General features: G+C 41.4%; 1 protein-coding gene across 2 annotated transcripts; it reads left to right on the top strand.

Annotated features, from left to right (window-relative positions):
• Positions 1 to 6,585: 6,585 nt before the first annotated feature.
• On the top strand, positions 6,586 to 17,663 carry LOC109894658 (cyclin-dependent kinase 4-like). Of its 2 annotated transcripts, XM_020488296.2 has the most exons (9): positions 6,710 to 6,987; positions 8,948 to 9,016; positions 9,395 to 9,615; positions 12,669 to 12,804; positions 13,117 to 13,284; positions 13,458 to 13,567; positions 14,068 to 14,118; positions 14,320 to 14,455; positions 14,683 to 17,663. In XM_020488296.2, the coding sequence occupies exons 3-9, from the start codon at positions 9,398 to 9,400 to the stop codon at positions 14,779 to 14,781; spliced, it is 918 nt and encodes a 305-aa protein (XP_020343885.1). In that variant the 5' UTR covers positions 6,710 to 6,987; positions 8,948 to 9,016; positions 9,395 to 9,397; the 3' UTR covers positions 14,782 to 17,663. The 2 variants fall into 2 exon arrangements, with proteins under 2 accessions (XP_020343891.1, XP_020343885.1); XM_020488302.2 differs by lacking the exon at positions 8,948 to 9,016 and having other exon boundaries at positions 6,586 to 6,987.
• The last annotated feature ends 302 nt before the right edge of the window (positions 17,664 to 17,965 follow it).

Raw genomic sequence — 17,965 nt, 5'->3', positions numbered from 1 at the left:
AATAAAAATAAACACTATAATAACCTTAGTCCTTACAAATCAATAATTAGCCCAACCACTTTGTCATTGGCTTCTGCTTTGAGATATTGCCATCAGAAACAAATAGAGTAGTGGAATAATCAACTATAATAGTGACTCTGACACAAAATAGGATACAATAGGTTGAGGTTGCTCTTAATAAGGGTGTTTTCCCCACAACCCTGACCTATAAGAGTCTCCTTAAAAGTAGCCATTGCAAAGAAATCTTGGGCCCCTCAAACATCGTGGAGATCTTTCTGATCGCTGCTCTAGTGGCCGACAGGCTGCAGGCTGTCTAGGCTCTGATATCTCTCTGGTGGACAGATGGTCATCCCAACTCAGTGGCTTTACTGCTACCGTTAGTGCACCCAGCCATTCTGAGTGAAATAGACCCTGCATATGCGCCCGCATCGTGGGAGGGTCCTGGCAGAGGGCCCTCTGGACGCAACAGACAGGATGGAGTCCTGCGTTCGTTTGCCTGAGAGCATTTAACTTTACCATGGTGCTAAAAACTTACTGAGACAAGAGCTCTCCACCTTTGGAATGTAACCATTATAGGTGTTCGGACCCAACTGGGTGATGATGAACTATATAATGGGACCATACAGAAACCCAGTTAAGTACAAATAGAACAGCGTTGAAGGTGCAGGATCCCCATTAGCCGACGCCAATGGCAAAAGCTCATCTTCTTGGGGTTCCGACACATAACGAAAAAAGACATTACAGTACCTTAAAATTAAAATATGATCGTAGACATTACATACATTATATATTATACACACACAGTACAAGTCAAAAGTTTGGACACACCTACTCATTCAAGGGTTTTTCTTTATTTTTCCTATTTTCTACATTGTAGATTAATAGTGAAGACATCAAAACAATGAAATAACACATATGGAATCAAGTAGTAACCAAAAAAGTGTTAAACAAAAACACATGTTATATTTTAGATTCTTCAAAGTAGCCACCCTTTGGCTTGATGACAGCTTTGCACACACTTGGCATTCTCTCAACCAGCTTCATGAGGAATGCTTTTCCAACAGTTTTAAAGGAGTTCCCAAATATGCTGAGCACTTGTTGGCTGCTTTTCCTTCACTCTGCGGTCCAACTCATCCCAAACCATCTCAATTGGGTTGAGGTCGGGTGATTGTGGAGGCCAGATCATCTGATGCAACACTCCATCACTCTCCTTCTTGGTCAAATAGCCCTTACACAGCCTGGAGGTGTGTTTTGGGTCATTGTTCTGTTGAAAAACAAATTATAGTTCCACTAGGCACAAACCAGATGGGATGGCATATTGCTGCGGGAGCCATGCTGGTTAAGTGTGCCTTGATGTGTCGGTTACTCAAACTCTGTGAAGTATTTATTTGGGCTGCAATCTGACATGCAGTTAACTCTTTCTTTTAACCTTTATTTAACTAGGCAGTCACTTAAGAACAAATTCTTATTTACAATGACGGCCTAGGAACAGTGGGTTAACTGCCTTGTTCAGGGGCAGAACGACAGATTTTTACCTTGTCAGCTTGGAGATTAGATCTAGCAACCTTTCGGTTACTGGCCCAACGCTCTAACCACTAGGCTACCTTCTGCCCCAAACTCAACTCTAATGAACTTATCCTCTGCAGCAGAGGTAACTCTGGGTCTTCCTTTCCTGTGGCGGTCCTCTTGAGAGCCAGTTTCATCATAGCGCTTGATGGTCTTTGCGACTGCATTTGAAGAAACGTTCAAAGTTCTTGAAATGTTCCAGATTGACTGACCTTCATGTCTTAAAGTAATCTTCTGTATACCTCCCTACCTTGTCACAACACAACTGATTATCTCAAACACATTAAGGAAAGAAATTCCACAAATGAACTTTTAACAAGGCACACCTGTTAATTGAAATGAGTGTGCAAAGCTGTGATCAAAGCAAAGGGTGGCTACTTTGAAGAATCTCAAAATATAAAATATATTTAGATTTATTTATCACTTTTTTGGTTACTACATGATTCCATATGTGTTATTTCACAGTTTTGATGTCTTCACTATTATTCTACAATGTAGAAAATAGTAAAAATAAAGAAAAACCCTTGAATGAGTAGGTATGACCAAAATTTGGACTGGTACTATACATAAAGCGTAATGTTGGGATGCAAACTCAAAATGTAATACATGTTAGCGCTATACTGTATCTGACATGGTACAGGTGTCTTCTTTTTTTGAAGCCCATAACCATGTGTATGAGGTGTATACTTTTGTTTCAAATTAGATTTGTTTAAGACTTCCAAGAAACACTCTGTCTGACCCTGATTTAGCCCACTGCAGTTAAAGGTTAATGGAGAAGCATACTGTACCACCCTGCATCTTTGTCTATAGTATCACCAAAACTTCCAGCGCTGAATGAATGGCTTTACGGGGAGCTATTACAACTGATCAACATCCCTGATGATTTACTATTGGATAATCTGAGAAAGGAAGTCCTTTTTATGAGTAAACAGGAGGTGGATGAGAAGAGTATGAATAACATGATGGGCGTGGTCCTTTCAGATGTCAATGTTATCAAAATAATGAGAATCACTTAACGCTAACTGTCAATCAGGCCTATTGATGACATCAACTACCTATAATAACCTATAAACTGTTAGGGAAAGGGAATACCTAGTCAGTTGTACAACTGAATGCATTCAACTGAGCAGTTGTTGTGGGAGTTAATTGCTTTGCTCAAGGGCAGAACGGCAGATTTTTACACCTTGCTGCCTTTGGGATTCCAACAAGCAACTTTCCGGTTACTGTCCAAACACTCTAACCGCTCTATCTTCTCCCGGGTTTGATGCAGTCAAGACAGGTACTATATAATCATATTTGATGATAAGTAACATAGCTCTGGCAGCTATTAGTCTACTATCGCTCGAGTTGGCTGGTGTCTCTTGTCTCTCCCCCCCTGCTCACCCTGTCAATACCTAACAGTACGGCCCCTCCCCTGGCTGTTAGAGCGGTACCTCTATCCCTCCTCTCACACTTTATCAGTTCCCGGTTAATAAAGTAGGTATAAAAATGCCTTTTCTTTTGCTTCCCTCACTCTGATTGGATCGGGTCTGGATCCGACCAGGTCTAGTTGTCTTCGGGTTCGTTCGGAACAGGTCTCTATATTAAAAAATATATATATACAGTGCCTTGCGAAAGTATTCGGCCCCCTTGAACTTTGCGACCTTTTGCCACATTTCAGGCTTCAAACATTTTTTTGTGAAGAATCAACAACAAGTGGGACACAATCATGAAGTGGAACGACATTTATTGGATATTTCAAACTTTTTTAACAAATCAATAACTGAAAAATTGGGCGTGCAAATTTATTCAGCCCCTTTACTTTCAGTGCAGCAAACTCTCCAGAAGTTCAGTGAGGATCTCTGAATGATCCAATGTTGACCTAAATGACTAATGATGATAAATACAATCCACCTGTGTGTAATCAAGTCTCCGTATAAATGCACCTGCACTGTGATAGTCTCAGAGGTCCGTTAAAAGCGCAGAGAGCATCATGAAGAACAAGGAACACACCAGGCAGGTCGGAGATACTGTTGTGAAGAAGTTTAAAGCCGGATTTGGATACAAAAAGATTTCCCAAGCTTTAAACATCCCAAGGAGCACTGTGCAAGCGATAATATTGAAATGGAAGGAGTATCAGACCACTGCAAATCTACCAAGACCTGGCCGTCCCTCTAAACTTTCAGCTCATACAAGGAGAAGACTGATCAGAGATGCAGCCAAGAGGCCCATGATCACTCTGGCAGCTGAAATTTTTATTTTTTATTTTACCTTTATTTAACCAGGTAGGCTAGTTGAGAACAAGTTCTCATTTGCAACTGCGACCTGGCCAAGATAAAGCATAGCAGTGTGAACAGACAACACAGAGTTACACATGGAGTAAACAATTAACAAGTCAATAACACAGTAGAAAAAAACGGGAGAGTCTATATACAATGTGTGCAAAAGGCATGAGGAGGTAGGCGAATGATTACAGTTTTGCAGATTAACACTGGAGTGATAAATGATCAGATGGTCATGTACAGGTAGAGATATTGGTGTGCAAAAGAGCAGAAAAGTAAATAAATAAAAACAGTATGGGGATGAGGTAGGTGAAAATGGGTGGGCTATTTACCAATAGACTATGTACAGCTGCAGCGATCGGTTAGCTGCTCAGATAGCTGATGTTTGAAGTTGGTGAGGGAGATAAAAGTCTCCAACTTCAGCGATTTTTGCAATTCGTTCCAGTCACAGGCAGCAGAGTACTGGAACGAAAGGCGGCCAAATGAGGTGTTGGCTTTAGGGATGATCAGTGAGATACACCTGCTGGAGCGCGTGCTACGGATGGGTGTTGCCATCGTGACCAGTGAACTGAGATAAGGCGGAGCTTTACCTAGCATGGACTTGTAGATGACCTGGAGCCATTGGGTCTGGCGACGAATATGTAGCGAGAGCCAGCCGACTAGAGCATACAAGTCGCAGTGGTGGGTGGTATAAGGTGCTTTAGTGACAAAACGGATGGCACTGTAATAGACTGCATCCAGTTTGCTGAGTAGAGTGTTGGAAGCCATTTTGTAGATGACATCGCCGAAGTCGAGGATCGGTAGGATAGTCAGTTTTACTAGGGTAAGCTTGGCGGCGTGAGTGAAGGAGGCTTTGTTGCGGAATAGAAAGCCGACTCTTGATTTGATTTTCGATTGGAGATGTTTGATATGAGTCTGGAAAGAGAGTTTGCAGTCTAGCCAGACACCTAGGTACTTATAGATGTCCACATATTCAAGGTCGGAACCATCCAGGGTGGTGATGCTAGTCGGGCATGCGGGTGCAGGCAGCGATCGGTTGAAAAGCATGCATTTGGTTTTACTAGCGTTTAAGAGCAGTTGGAGGCCACGGAAGGAGTGTTGTATGGCATTGAAGCTCGTTTGGAGGTTAGATAGCACAGTGTCCAATGACGGGCCGAAAGTATATAGAATGGTGTCGTCTGCGTAGAGGTGGATCAGGGAATCGCCCGCAGCAAGAGCAACATCATTGATATATACAGAGAAAAGAGTCGGCCCGAGAATTGAACCCTGTGGCACCCCCATAGAGACTGCCAGAGGACCGGACAGCATGCCCTCCGATTTGACACACTGAACTCTGTCTGCAAAGTAATTGGTGAACCAGGCAAGGCAGTCATCCGAAAAACCGAGTCTACTGAGTCTGCCGATAAGAATATGATGATTGACAGAGTCGAAAGCCTTGGCAAGGTCGATGAAGACGGCTGCACAGTACTGTCTTTTATCGATGGCGGTTATGATATCGTTTAGTACCTTGAGTGTGGCTGAGGTGCACCCGTGACCGGCTCGGAAACCAGATTGCACAGCGGAGAAGGTACGGTGGGATTCGAGATGGTCAGTGACCTGTTTGTTGACATGGCTTTCGAAGATCTCGAAATGTGGCAAAAGGTCGCAAAGTTCAAGGGGGCCGAATACTTTTGCAAGGCACTGTATATGCATATCGGGTCCGGGTTGGCAAGCCCATGGTCCATTTCGGAAAGGGTTTAACTTTTTGGACCTTGAAATACCTTTAGTTTGAAGTAGTCTGTGACTCTGATATTGATTGTTTTCCTGTCCAACTACATTGCAGATGCCTGCCAGATATCACAACGCTTGGATATGTGTTTAACTATCAGCTAAACCCATCATATGATATTGCAATCTGATGCCGACTGCACAGTCGATGATGTGGCACGTAACCATTGGTTGATGCAATGCAACTTCTGGTGGTGCTTTCAAAACAACTCTGAAACCCCAAAGCCTCCCGATTTCAAATTTTTGTGAATCTTTTGCATAGAGCTTTCTATTGGTTGATTCTGATACTTTCCAAGTGGGAAACTTGGAGCTCATCTTTCTATAACAAGTTTCCACGTTGGAAATTACAGAGTTTCTGAGTTGTCTTGAACGCAGCATAGTGGGGCAGGAACATGACCATTGCCTTAAGTGGCAGATGGGTAAAGAATGTGATTATTTATATGGACTGGACAATTATGCATTGAAAGATTTTCACTAAAAACATCTTGCTGTACCCATTATAGCCATGTCTATTATATAAAAATATCCCCAAGTCTGGTCATTTCAGGTTTCTTTTTTTATATGATGATTAACTTTATTGCAAAGGCCCAGGGCATGATTTATATCCCTATACTATGAATTGTGTTTCTGTTAATACGGTATAGTATTAATTTAACTTAACTAAAAGTCAAATGACTCATTCTGAATACTTCATTTGGAATGCAGGGCTGGTGTATGAGCCTAGCAACAGCAGTTCCCCGCCAATCGCAGCGTAAGAAAGAGCTGGGAGGGGTTTGGTGCACGGTCCTCATTCACCAAGCCATGGAGCTCTGCGCGCGCCCGGGGCGAAGGAGTCACACCCTCTTCTTCAATGTATATAATATACATTGTCTTTGGAGGAAATAAACCAAATTTGTAGTCTTACATGAGGAAAAATACTAAGAGTTAGCACATCATAGAATTCAATACTTTTAAAATACCCACTTATTGCCTCTCTCTGCACTGTGCACTCACTCATTCATAATGTTTATGAAGACTTGAACATGTAATTGGCAGCTGTATCGTTCTACAGAGTGTAATGTACTAGTGGATGGCCACCTAAATAAAAAACATGCTGCAAAGTTGTCATGGTTTTTTAAGAGGGTATATGGATATTTGGCCCCGCCTTGCATGGCTACAGGAAGCGCCTCCACCTTACCTAGAGATTTGCCAGAGTGTTTAGAAAAAAGAAGTAAGGCCGAAGTTAAATCGAATGATTTGATCGAAGACATCCGCAACAGTTTCTGCCAGTTTGGTGTAAAACCTGTGTCGACTGTGGTTTGATAAGAAGAACCAAGTGAAAAACATGATTTCGTTCATGCACTAAATGTAGCAGTGTAGCCTGCTAACGTTAAATAAAACGTAAAGACACGTGGTAAGTAGCCTATTACATACAATTTAGTAAACATTATGTTCACATCATCTTGTAAAATACTTCTTAAACAAATGTCGCTTGTTGCAATGTATTCCTGCTAGTTTGGGGCACTGTTTACATATCAAGTCATAATCACATAAGTTCTACACAACTTGTTGCATGAATTTGCTATTGCCGCTAAAACATGCTTTGCTATGCCAAAAATAAGTATAGAACCATGTTTTAACATATACGACTTTTTGCCACGTCAGATGTTAAACTGCGTTTGAAAAGTGTTGTGGCCTGTTCTCTGTGTTGTCTGAGAATAGAACTATGGAGGAACACCACGTGTCGAGGGGGTGCTTTCGTTTTCATGCTTTATGCCACGAGCTATGTCCAATATTTTGATAGCGTTAGCTAATTTTGCTTGCTTAAGTTTATTTGATGAGAAAATACTAGGACAACTACATATAATTAAATTGTTTATTGGAGGTATGTAGATTTAACAATAAAAGTTGTCCTACCTTTTTTTATTGGGTAGAATGTAGGACCACATCAGTAAATAATTCAGAACAAATTTCAGATGGTCTTTGATGTAGCATTGCATATGCCCCATCGTGGCCTATTGATAATGTACACCTGTGAACCATGTGACTGACCACCTTTAAATAAAATCACATTTTATTGGTCACATACACATGGTTAGCAGATGTTATTGAGAGTGTAGCGAAATGCTTGTGCTTCTAGTGCAACAAGTAATCTAACAAGTCAACAACAAATACCTAATACACCCAAATCTAAGTAAAGTAAAGGAGTGGAATAATAATAAATATATGGATGAGCAATGTCAGAGCAGCATAGGCGATGATGCAATAGATAGTATAGAATACAGTATATGCATATGAGATGAGTAATGGAAGATATGTACACATTATTATAGTGACTGGTGTTCCATTTATTAAAGTGGCCAATGATTTCAAGTCTGTATGTAGGCAGCAGCCTCTGTGCTAATGATGGCTGTTTAACAGTCTGGTGGCCTTGAGATAGGAGCTGTTTTCAGTCTCTCGGTCCCTGCTTCGATGCGCCTGTACTGACTTCACCTTCTGGATGGTAGCAGGGTGAACAGGCAGTGGCTCAGGCGGTTGTTGTCCTTGATGATCTTTTTGACTTCCTGTGACATCGGGTGCTGTAGGTGTCCAGGGGGGCAGGTAGTTTGTCCCCGGTGATGCGTTGTGCAGACCGCACCACCATCTGGAGAGCCCTGCGGTTGTGGGTGTTGCAGTTGCCGTACCAGGCGGTGATACAGCCCGACGGGATGCTCTTAATTGTGCATCTGTAAAAGTTTGTGAAGGTTTTAGGTGACAAGCCACATTTCTTCAGCCTCCTGGGGTTGAAGAGGCACTGTTACTCCTTCTTCACCACACTGTCTGTGTGGGTGGACCATTTGAGTTTGTCAGTGATATGTACGCCGAGGCTCTAGGAGGAGCTATGGATGGCAATTTGGTAAAAGCATTTATGGCTGGTTTCCAGGACCTAGATTAAGACTAATCCTGGATTCAAGCCTAGTCTTCCTTACTCATTCTCAGTGGAGAATCTGTATTAAATTAGCCTTTTAGTCCAGGATTGGGCTTAATCTCTGTCTGAGAAACCAACCTCTGTTTGGCTCCATTCAGTGGAACTACCTCTGTTTGCACCCTTAGATAACATAATTTAAATGGAATACACCCTGTCAATATAACATTGACCACATTATTACCCATATATTATTTGTTATAAGGTGACTTAGGCTACTCTTCCTGCATTTAGCCTACTTCCTTCCTTGTTTACATACTTTGTACAGTATGCAGACTGATCACAACTTCCTTTATTTCTGCATGGAATTCTGTATGGAATACAAAGCGCCATGGTGCTGGCATCATTCTGTCTCATGTCTAATGTCTCTGAGTCATTCTCTCTCCCCCTCTCTGACTTATGTCTGCAGGGAGCCTGTGCTGTGTGGTTGACCACTGGAATGTCTTGTTGACTGAAATCTTGTCTCATTGAATATCAGGTCAGATTCCAACCCCATTCAGTCACATACACACACGCACTTTCCGACAGCCTCTTCCGCTCTGGAATGCAGAGGTGACCCCAGCTAATGAGGTCTAGTGCACAAGAAGGTGAAAGATCGTAGGAGGGGGCTGGATCTAAGACAGGTGGACCTCCATTTTGGAGAGCTTCCGCTCTGGAATGCAGAGGTGACCCCAGCTAATGAGGTCTAGTGCACAAGAAGGTGAAAGATCGTAGGAGGGGGCTGGATCTAAGACAGGTGGACCTCCATTTTGGAGAGCACGGTGACAGAGAGGGGATTGGAGGGGACAGTGTCTTACTGCAGAAGGAAAATGTATTCATACGTAGTTATTTTTCTGTCTGCCTGTCTGTCAACCAGACCATGGCCCAGGGCAGTGGGGTCCAGTACGAGCCAGTGGCAGAGATTGGAGGGGGTGCGTACGGAACGGTGTACAAGGCTCGGGACCTGGAGAGTGGCCAGTTTGTTGCTCTGAAGAGTGTTCGCGTCCAGACGAACCAAGATGGCCTCCCTATCTCCACGGTCCGAGAAGTGGCCCTGCTGAAGAGACTGGAGCAGTTTGATCATCCCAACGTGGTCAAGTAAGAACACATTTTTTTAAAACTATTTTTTATAAACAATACAAACGACAACATCATACAAACATCACGCCTACACAGACCCACTAGCACACACCCCCATCTCCAGCGCCCGCATCACTTTCCGCCACATGGCCTGAAACTGCACCATTTTGTTTCTCTCTGTAGCCCACACATTTTCAGTGTTTAAATAATAAATCATTAGATTTTCCATTGTGTTAATGATGGCAGATTGATTGATTTCCAAGTTTTTAGTATATGTTTTTTCAAGATAAGTGTTGAGAAGAGAATCGTCCAATCCACTGGGTATCTCACTACACCCCCATATGCCTTGTCTTGAAATATGCAGACAGATGGATTAAAAGTAAGTTTACATTGTAATACTGCTGACAACAAACTTTCTAGCTCCGCCCACAGCTTCTGGACTTTATAGCATTCCCAGAAAGCATGGATTATTGAATCATTATTAGTTTTACACTTAAGACATGACTCCGCCGTTGTTGTAGAATTTGTAATTTTGTCTCTTGTATAATACATTCTATACATTAGTTTATACTGGATTAAGCTCACATTTTCGTTAACTGTGATTTTTAGTTATGCTCCAACTTTCCCTCCATCTTGTGCCAACATCAGTTCTTAAAGTCTTGGTTCCAAAGTAAATTTGTTTTCTAAGAGATTGTCAGTTGGATATGCTCTCTGCAAGGGAAGATATACAAAACATATCATATGAACATCCTTTTTCTGACTCAAATAAGATTCCCTCAAGGTTGCTCTGATGTCCAAAAGGGGAAAAAATGGTGATATGTAACTTTTTATTTAAAAAAGTTGCATGTATTTCAAATTATCTACGTTGGTCAGTCCAAAATTACTTTTTAATTCTGTCATGGAAATAAATCTATTTCCTGTTACCAAGTAATTTACAGTTTCTATGACTTTAGTTGACCACGTGGACCATTCTTATCTGTGAATTCTGAAAAGCTATCCAAGGATTGTTCCATACGGTTGTGGTTTTAGGAAGTGATATTGGTTTGTGTAGAATACGTTTATTTTTCCGTATTGTTATAGTAGTGTTCTGAACTATGAAGTTGTTAATGTTCTTAGCTTTATCTTTTTAAAATAGACATGTAAAAAGATTCTGGGGATGAGTGTGCGCATCTTCAATATGTTCCCATTGTTCCTCTTTAGTGCATATGTCGCAAGTAAACGGGTTGGGTTGTCTGTTCATACAATTCCAAGACTAGAAGGTTAAAACCACCCTCAGACTTAAGAAGATGTCAAACTTTCCTTTTTATTCTATGAATTTGATTTGCCCATATAAAGTCTTATGACCAAGTGTACTTTCTTTTTAAAGAATGTCTTCAGTGGGTAGTTGGTATTGCTAAAAATGCATACAAAAACTTTGACAATCATGCCATTCCAAAGAGGTTTGAAGAACACATTTAATCATTGAACCTTTATTTATAGTGATGTTCTCCAGCCAGGAAAGAGGTCTAGTTTTGAGATTAGTTCACATCCCACGCCATCTTTTGTGTAGATCTAGGATTAACTGACAAAACCGCACAGTCTCACTGTCAACTGTAAAATTGTAGTGGTAAAAATTGAATGAATGGAATAACGTAAGCTATACACGTTCAATGTTTCTACTTCATACTTAATAGCACCTTTTTGAAATGCGTAAACACAAACAATCACAGTCAAGCGCTTTCATTGACACATTGTGTTGTTTTTGTTGCGACTTGTAGCCAGCCTGTGACTTTAGTTTTGACCTGATCACCTGTATCTTGTGAAACCCTGCGCCCACATAGCATAAGAACTTTGGAATGCCTAAAAACTGACTGGTATGTCTATGATAAGCAGGTTCTATAAAGGTTATTATCTAGTGACTCACCATGGCATGACTCGCCTCTCATTCAAATTATGGTGATTGACCATGAGCTTGTCTGTTTGACTGTGAATTAAGAGATCCCACACATCAGCGTTTCCCCTATATTATTTTTCAGTGCTGTTGTGGACGAGCACAAATTTAAAAGTTGGGAATATGCAGGATTCATCAACTCAAACTGTCTCCTTGGGAGTGGAGCACCCTCATTGGGTTGTGTGGAACGAGCTCGTTTGTCAGATAAGAGGCCATGGCCATGCAGCGCTTTAAATGTTAAGAGTAAGGTCTTCAAACCAATACTTTACAGGCAGCCAGTGTAGTGCTGATAAAACTGGAGTGATGTGCTCATGCCTTCTAGTGTTGGTTAAAATGCGAGCTGCAGTGTTCTTTGCAAGTTGTAGGCTTTTAATAGTGTAGTCTGAGCAACTGGAGATTAAACAAATTCATGGACCAATTTTTTTGCATCTGTTTGAGAGATGAAGTGTCTAATTCTGGAAATTTTCCTGAGATGAAAGGATGCTGTTTTGGATATGCTTTTTATGTAGTTGTCAAAAGTGAGGCCGGGATCAAAGGTGACACTAAGATTTTTAACAACCATGTTTGGTGTAATGCGGCAACCATCAATGTTGAGGGTGAGGTCTGACACCGAGTTTCTTGTGGCCAAGTGCCATTATTTCAGTCTTGTGAAAGTTTAAATGCAAGAAGTTGGATGTTTTATAATGAGAAACTTTATTGTCCACGTAATGTGGAAATTTGTTTGGCTTCACCACATAAAAACAGACATTAAATGCCACCAGGAGCACATCCATTCTCGAGATCATTAAATAAAATATACAAAAACGCTACAATGCCAGTGCACTATAACTGTATTTAACGTCTGTGATGCACACCTCAAGGCGGGCTGACTTTAAAGTATCGTCTGGTTTAAAAGATGAATACAATTGGGTGTCATCAGCATAGTAATGAAAGTGCATGTCATTACCAAGGGGTAGCATGTATAAAGAAAAATAAGGGGTCCAAGCACAGAACCTTGGGGAATTCTAAATTCAACCATGGAACGTTCAGATGAATTGTCACACACTGTGTACACTGAGCTCATGGACGTGTCTGTGTGTCATGTTTGACTGTATGTGTACGCTAGGCTCATTGTCTGTGTGTGTGTGTGTTTGTACATCAGGCTCATGGACGTGTGTGCCACCCTGAGGACAGATCAGGAGACTAAAGTCACCCTGGTATTTGAACACGTGGACCAGGACCTGAAGACCTACCTAGAGAAGGCCCCCGCCCCAGGACTGCCCCCCAGCCACATCAGAGTGAGAAGCCCCCTCGGGTCCCTGTAAACCATGTTAAATAAACATAGTAGGTCCCTGTAAACCATGTTAAATAAACATAGTAGGTCCCTGTAAACCATGTTAAATAAACATAGTAGGTCCCTGTATACCATGTTAAATAAACATAGTAGGTCCCTGTAAACCATGTTAAAAGGAAGGTACATCCAAAACAAACGTTTAAATTATCTCAGTGTTTGGCAGGTCCACAGGTCGCCCTCTATCTGGCTGGATATGTTGGACTGTTGTGTGGACCGAGCCTGGTACACATGTTAAATGTGTCCCCCTGTGTGTTAGGACCTGATGCGTCAATTGCTGTGCGGCCTGTCATTCCTACACTCGAACCGTGTGGTGCACCGGGACCTGAAGCCAGAGAACATCCTGGTCACCAGCCGTGGTCAGGTTAAGCTGGCCGACTTTGGACTGGCCAGGATCTACAGTTGCCACATGGCCCTTACCCCTGTGGTAGGAACACAGACACACACAAACTGGTTGAGAATGGAAAGGGTCTCTATGTGCATTCACAATAATGCTTACTTAAGCTTTACAGTTGGCATAAATATTCATACACATTCATACCTCTCTCCTACTCTCAACTGTCCCTCCATTGACGTCTCTCTCCTCCATGTCTGCCCTAGGTGGTGACTCTGTGGTACAGGCCTCCTGAGGTCCTGCTCCAGTCCACATACGCCACGCCGGTGGACATCTGGAGCACGGGTTGCATCTTTGCTGAGATGTTCCGACGCAAGTGAGTGGTCAGGGCCAGAGAAGGCTTATTTGACATACTGGGACATTTATTTTTATATAATTTTCTCTCTGTGATATAAATTGTATGGTGCATGGTATATGTTACCCGCTGGATTAATAGATTATATCCCACCCAGCAAGTTACCACATTGGAAACTGAGCAAGAAAAACCTAATTTGTTTGACTGTAGTGTGACCGAGCTCTCATTTCAATGATTATGCTCCCACCAGGTGGTCAAATGAAGTATAGCAGTTTACTGCTGTGGCACTCCAATTAACTAGGACTCAGGGTTTCTTCTCTTATCATTATGGCTCCACGCTAACGGCCAGGCCACACCAGTGTACACAGGGGAGGGTCAGCCCTGGCCCTGTAATCTCCCACAGACATGGCAGCACAATAAAATAAGACTATATGGGGACAGAGAGACAGACGGTACTGCTTGTCACAGCAGGGGAAGTTTGCCAACAGCACATTAACCCAAATCCAAACTTTCTCATGTAGACCGTTGTTCTCTGGAGACTCTGAAATGGACCAACTGGGAAAGATATTCAAGTGAGTATGGGCAGAAATGTCCACTTGTGTGTCCCAAATGGCACCCTATTCCCTATATAGTGTACTACTTTTGACCAGGGCCTATAGGGTGCATTTCGGGACTCAGTCCTTGCCACTTTGGATCAGTCTAACTTATGTTAATTCTTTCTGAAACACTTGTCTGACTGGTTGGCTTGTTCCTTTCTGTCTGCCATTCCACAGTGTGATTGGCCTGCCACCCATGGAGGAGTGGCCTGCTGATGTCACCCTCTCACGACACAACTTCAGTCCTATCAGCCCCCGCCCAATCACAGACTACGTTCCTGAGATCAATGAGCAGGGGGCAGAGCTGCTTTTGGTGAAACTTTTGGTTTTCTAACCAGCTGTGGGGTGTATTCTGTTTGGTCAAAAAATAACTTTTTGGGAGTGTTGAAATGCTAAATGGTCAAATTGTATATGTGAATCCTGGCTAAAAGTGTATTTATTTACCCAGACCAACAGCTATGATAAAGATAGGACAACCCCTACTTTTAATTGCTACTTGAGTCACATTTGTAAACATAGCCGTTCTGTTTGTTCCCACAGAAAATGCTAACCTTTGACCCTCTAAGAAGAATCTCTGCCCTAAAAGCTCAAGAACATCCTTACTTCCAGGAGGATGAGGAGGAAGTGACAAATGGTTGAAATGCAGTGAATGACATCGAAGGATGGGCCCGTTAGGAATGGTAACCCTGACTCCATTTTGGTGTATATCGTCATTCAGTGCATTTCAGGCCAGATCCCTGTTGTGGTTCCTTTAAAAAAAAAATACTGCAGAAGCCAGTTGCACCCCTTGAGAATGGATAGGAGTAGAGAAGTGGAGTTCAAAGACCAACATGGATATGAACCTGAAGAAGGATTGACTCCCCTCGCATTCCTCAAATGAATTCTCTAGCCTGGTCTCATAGACTAGACGTAACATAATAAACTTAAAAACGAGACACTCAAATTAGTATGATATATTACGTTTGGTATGGTTACATAAGACCGGTGGTTATTTAAAATCTTGTCACTGACAACTTTTGAGCTAATTAGCAACTTTTCAACTATTTTGCATGTTAGCTAACCTTTCCACCTACCCTTCTCCAACTCCTAAACTTAACCCTAACCCCTAGCCAAGCTAACATTAGCCACGTAGATAGAATTCTTAACATATCATACATTTTGCAAATTCGTAACATTTTATTTGAAGTCCACAAATGAATTCATACCATATGAAACGTGACTCATCATATTAAATGGAGTGTCTCAGTTTTACGTACAGAATAATACGAAATGCTCTGAGACCAGGTTGCACACACACATACAACATGGAATAACTGTCCTCCTGTGTGGTTATTTTAATGTTATAGTTTAAAGATCCAATGCATACATTTTTATTACAATATCAAATATTTTCTGTTTAACAATTGAAGTACCCTGCTGTGATATTTTTCTACCAAAATAGCTTCTTAGCAAATAGCTTTTTTTTTAAGCAAGAATTTTGCTAGGACTGTCAGTAGTGTGAGTGGGGATGGGAAAACGGAAAAGTAGCTGTTATTGGCAGAGAGATTTGGAACATTTTCTTATTGGTCTAATTTACCACCTGGTGATGTCGCCAGGTAGGCCAAAATTCCATTGCACCAAAAAAGGCTGATATTTCCGTCTCTTACTTTCATAGCTCTTACACTAAAAGGGCATTATTATTTTCACACTTTCACAGTATTATTCCAACCTCTGTGTGGAAATATATATAAAAATATACACACACACACAGTGGCAAGAAAAAGTATGTCGAACCCTTTAGAAATACCTGGATTTCAGCATAAATTGATCTTAAAATTTGATCTGATCTATCTAGGTCACAACAATAGACAAACAGTCTGCTTAAACTAATAACACACAATTATAAATTTTCATGTCTTTATTGAACATACCGTGTAAACATTCACAGTGCAGGGTGGAAAAAGTAAGTGAACCCTTGGATTTAATAACTGGTTGACCCTCCTTTGGCAGCATTAACCTCAACCAAACGTTTTCTGTAGTTGCGGATCAGACCTGCACAACGGTCAGGAACCATTTTGGACCATTCCTCTTTACAGAACTGTTTCAGTACAGCAATATTCTTAGGATGTCTCAATCAGGTTGAGGTCAGGACTCTGGGCTGCTCCAAAAGGCATATTTTCTTCTGTTGAAGCCATTCTGTTGTTGATTTACTTCTGTTTTGGGTCGTTATCCTGTTGATTCACCCAACTTCTGTTGAACTTCAATTGGTGGACAGATAGCCTAACGTTATTCCTGCAAAATGTCTTGATAAACTTGGGAATTCATTTTTCCATCGATGATAGCAAGTTGTCCAGGCCCTGAGGCTGCCCCACACCATGATGCTCCCTGCACCATACTTTATAGTTGGGATAAGGTTTTGATGTTGGTGTGCTGTGCTGTGCCTTTTTCTCCACACAGTGTTGTGTGTTCCTTCCAAACAACTCAACCGTAGTTTAATCTGTCCACAGAATATTTTGCCAGTAGCGCTGTGGGACATCCAGGTGTACTTTTACAAACTTCAGACGTGCAGCAATGTTGTTGTCTTTTTTTGGACAGCAATGGCATCTTCCGTGGTGTCCTCCCATGAACACCATTCTTGTTTAGTGTTTTATGTATCGTAGACTTGTCAGATGTTGGCATGTTCCAGAGATTTCTGTAAGTCTTTAGCTGACACTAGGATTCTTCTTAACCTCATTGAGCATTCTGCACTGTGCTCTTGCAGTCGTCTTTGCAGGATGTCCACTCTTAGGAAGAGTAGCAACAGTGCTGAACTTTCTCCATTTATAGACAATTTGTCTTACCTTGGACTGATGAACATCAAGGCTTTTAGAGATACTTTTGTAACCCTTTCCAGCTTTATCGAAGTCAACAATTCTTAATCTTAGGTCTTCTGAGATCTCTTGTTTGAGACACATTAGGCAATGCTTCTTGTGAATAGCAAACTCAAATTTTGTGATTTTCTTTATAGGGCAGCTCTAACCAACATCTCCAATCTCATCTCATTGATTGGACTCCAGGTTAGCAGACTCCAATGAGCTTGGAGAAGTCATTAGCCTAAGGGGTTCACATACTTTTCCCAACCTACACTGTGAATGTTTAAACAATGTATTCAATATAGACAAGAAAAATACAATAATTTGTGTTAAGCTAAGCACACTATTTTTCTCTGTTGTATTTAGATGAAGATCAGATCAAATTTGATGACCAATTTATATAGAAAGCCAGGTAATTCCAAAGGGTTCACACACTTTTTCTTGCCACTGTGTGTATACACACACACACAACACTGGAAAATAACTGACTGTACTGGGCCTTAATTCTTTTTTTTTTTTAAGTGCACATGGAAGGACACGCTAGCTAAGTGGCATTTGTTGAACATGTTTACGGGCCAAATAATGTGTTGTTCTGTACTAAGTATCCCTCCCTTTCATTCCAAGAACACCTTGCAATGTTGTTAAGTGCTGCAAAGACTAATAAAGCTGCTCCAATCATCAACTAAAATAGCCGTTTCTAATCGTACCTTTTGTATACCAGAAATGCCCTAGATGTTATTGGGAAACGCATTTTATATCCCTTGTTTTCAGTTTCTTGGATCATTCAAAGTGTGTGTTAAGAAATCTCATTCGTGTACGCTAATTTGTTTTTGTTTCTTTTATCTGAAATGACTACAGGTTCACATCAACTTGGAGAAGTGAGGAATGAAAGGACTGTATAGTACAAGCCAAGCTCTTGAATCATGACATTTTAATTGGAAAGTTGTAGCGGAGAAGGAAACATTAAAGTAATCAAGTCCACAGTGAGTTGA

Source organism: Oncorhynchus kisutch, linkage group LG1 (assembly GCF_002021735.2).
Source record: "Oncorhynchus kisutch isolate 150728-3 linkage group LG1, Okis_V2, whole genome shotgun sequence".
Classification (NCBI taxonomy): Eukaryota; Metazoa; Chordata; class Actinopteri; order Salmoniformes; family Salmonidae; genus Oncorhynchus; species Oncorhynchus kisutch.
The sequence above is the reverse complement of the archived record's forward strand: the minus strand, read 5'-3'. Positions and strand labels throughout refer to the sequence as shown.

Bases quoted from the DNA above. Each gene is read 5' to 3' on its own strand.
- LOC109894658 (XM_020488302.2), top strand. From the start codon at position 9,398: ATGGCCCAGGGCAGTGGGGTCCAGTACGAGCCAGTGGCAGAGATTGGA. The intron at 9,616-12,668 runs GTAAGAACACAT...TTTGTACATCAG, and splicing joins GATCATCCCAACGTGGTCAA to GCTCATGGACGTGTGTGCCA. The intron at 13,568-14,067 runs GTGAGTGGTCAG...TTTCTCATGTAG, and splicing joins GCTGAGATGTTCCGACGCAA to ACCGTTGTTCTCTGGAGACT.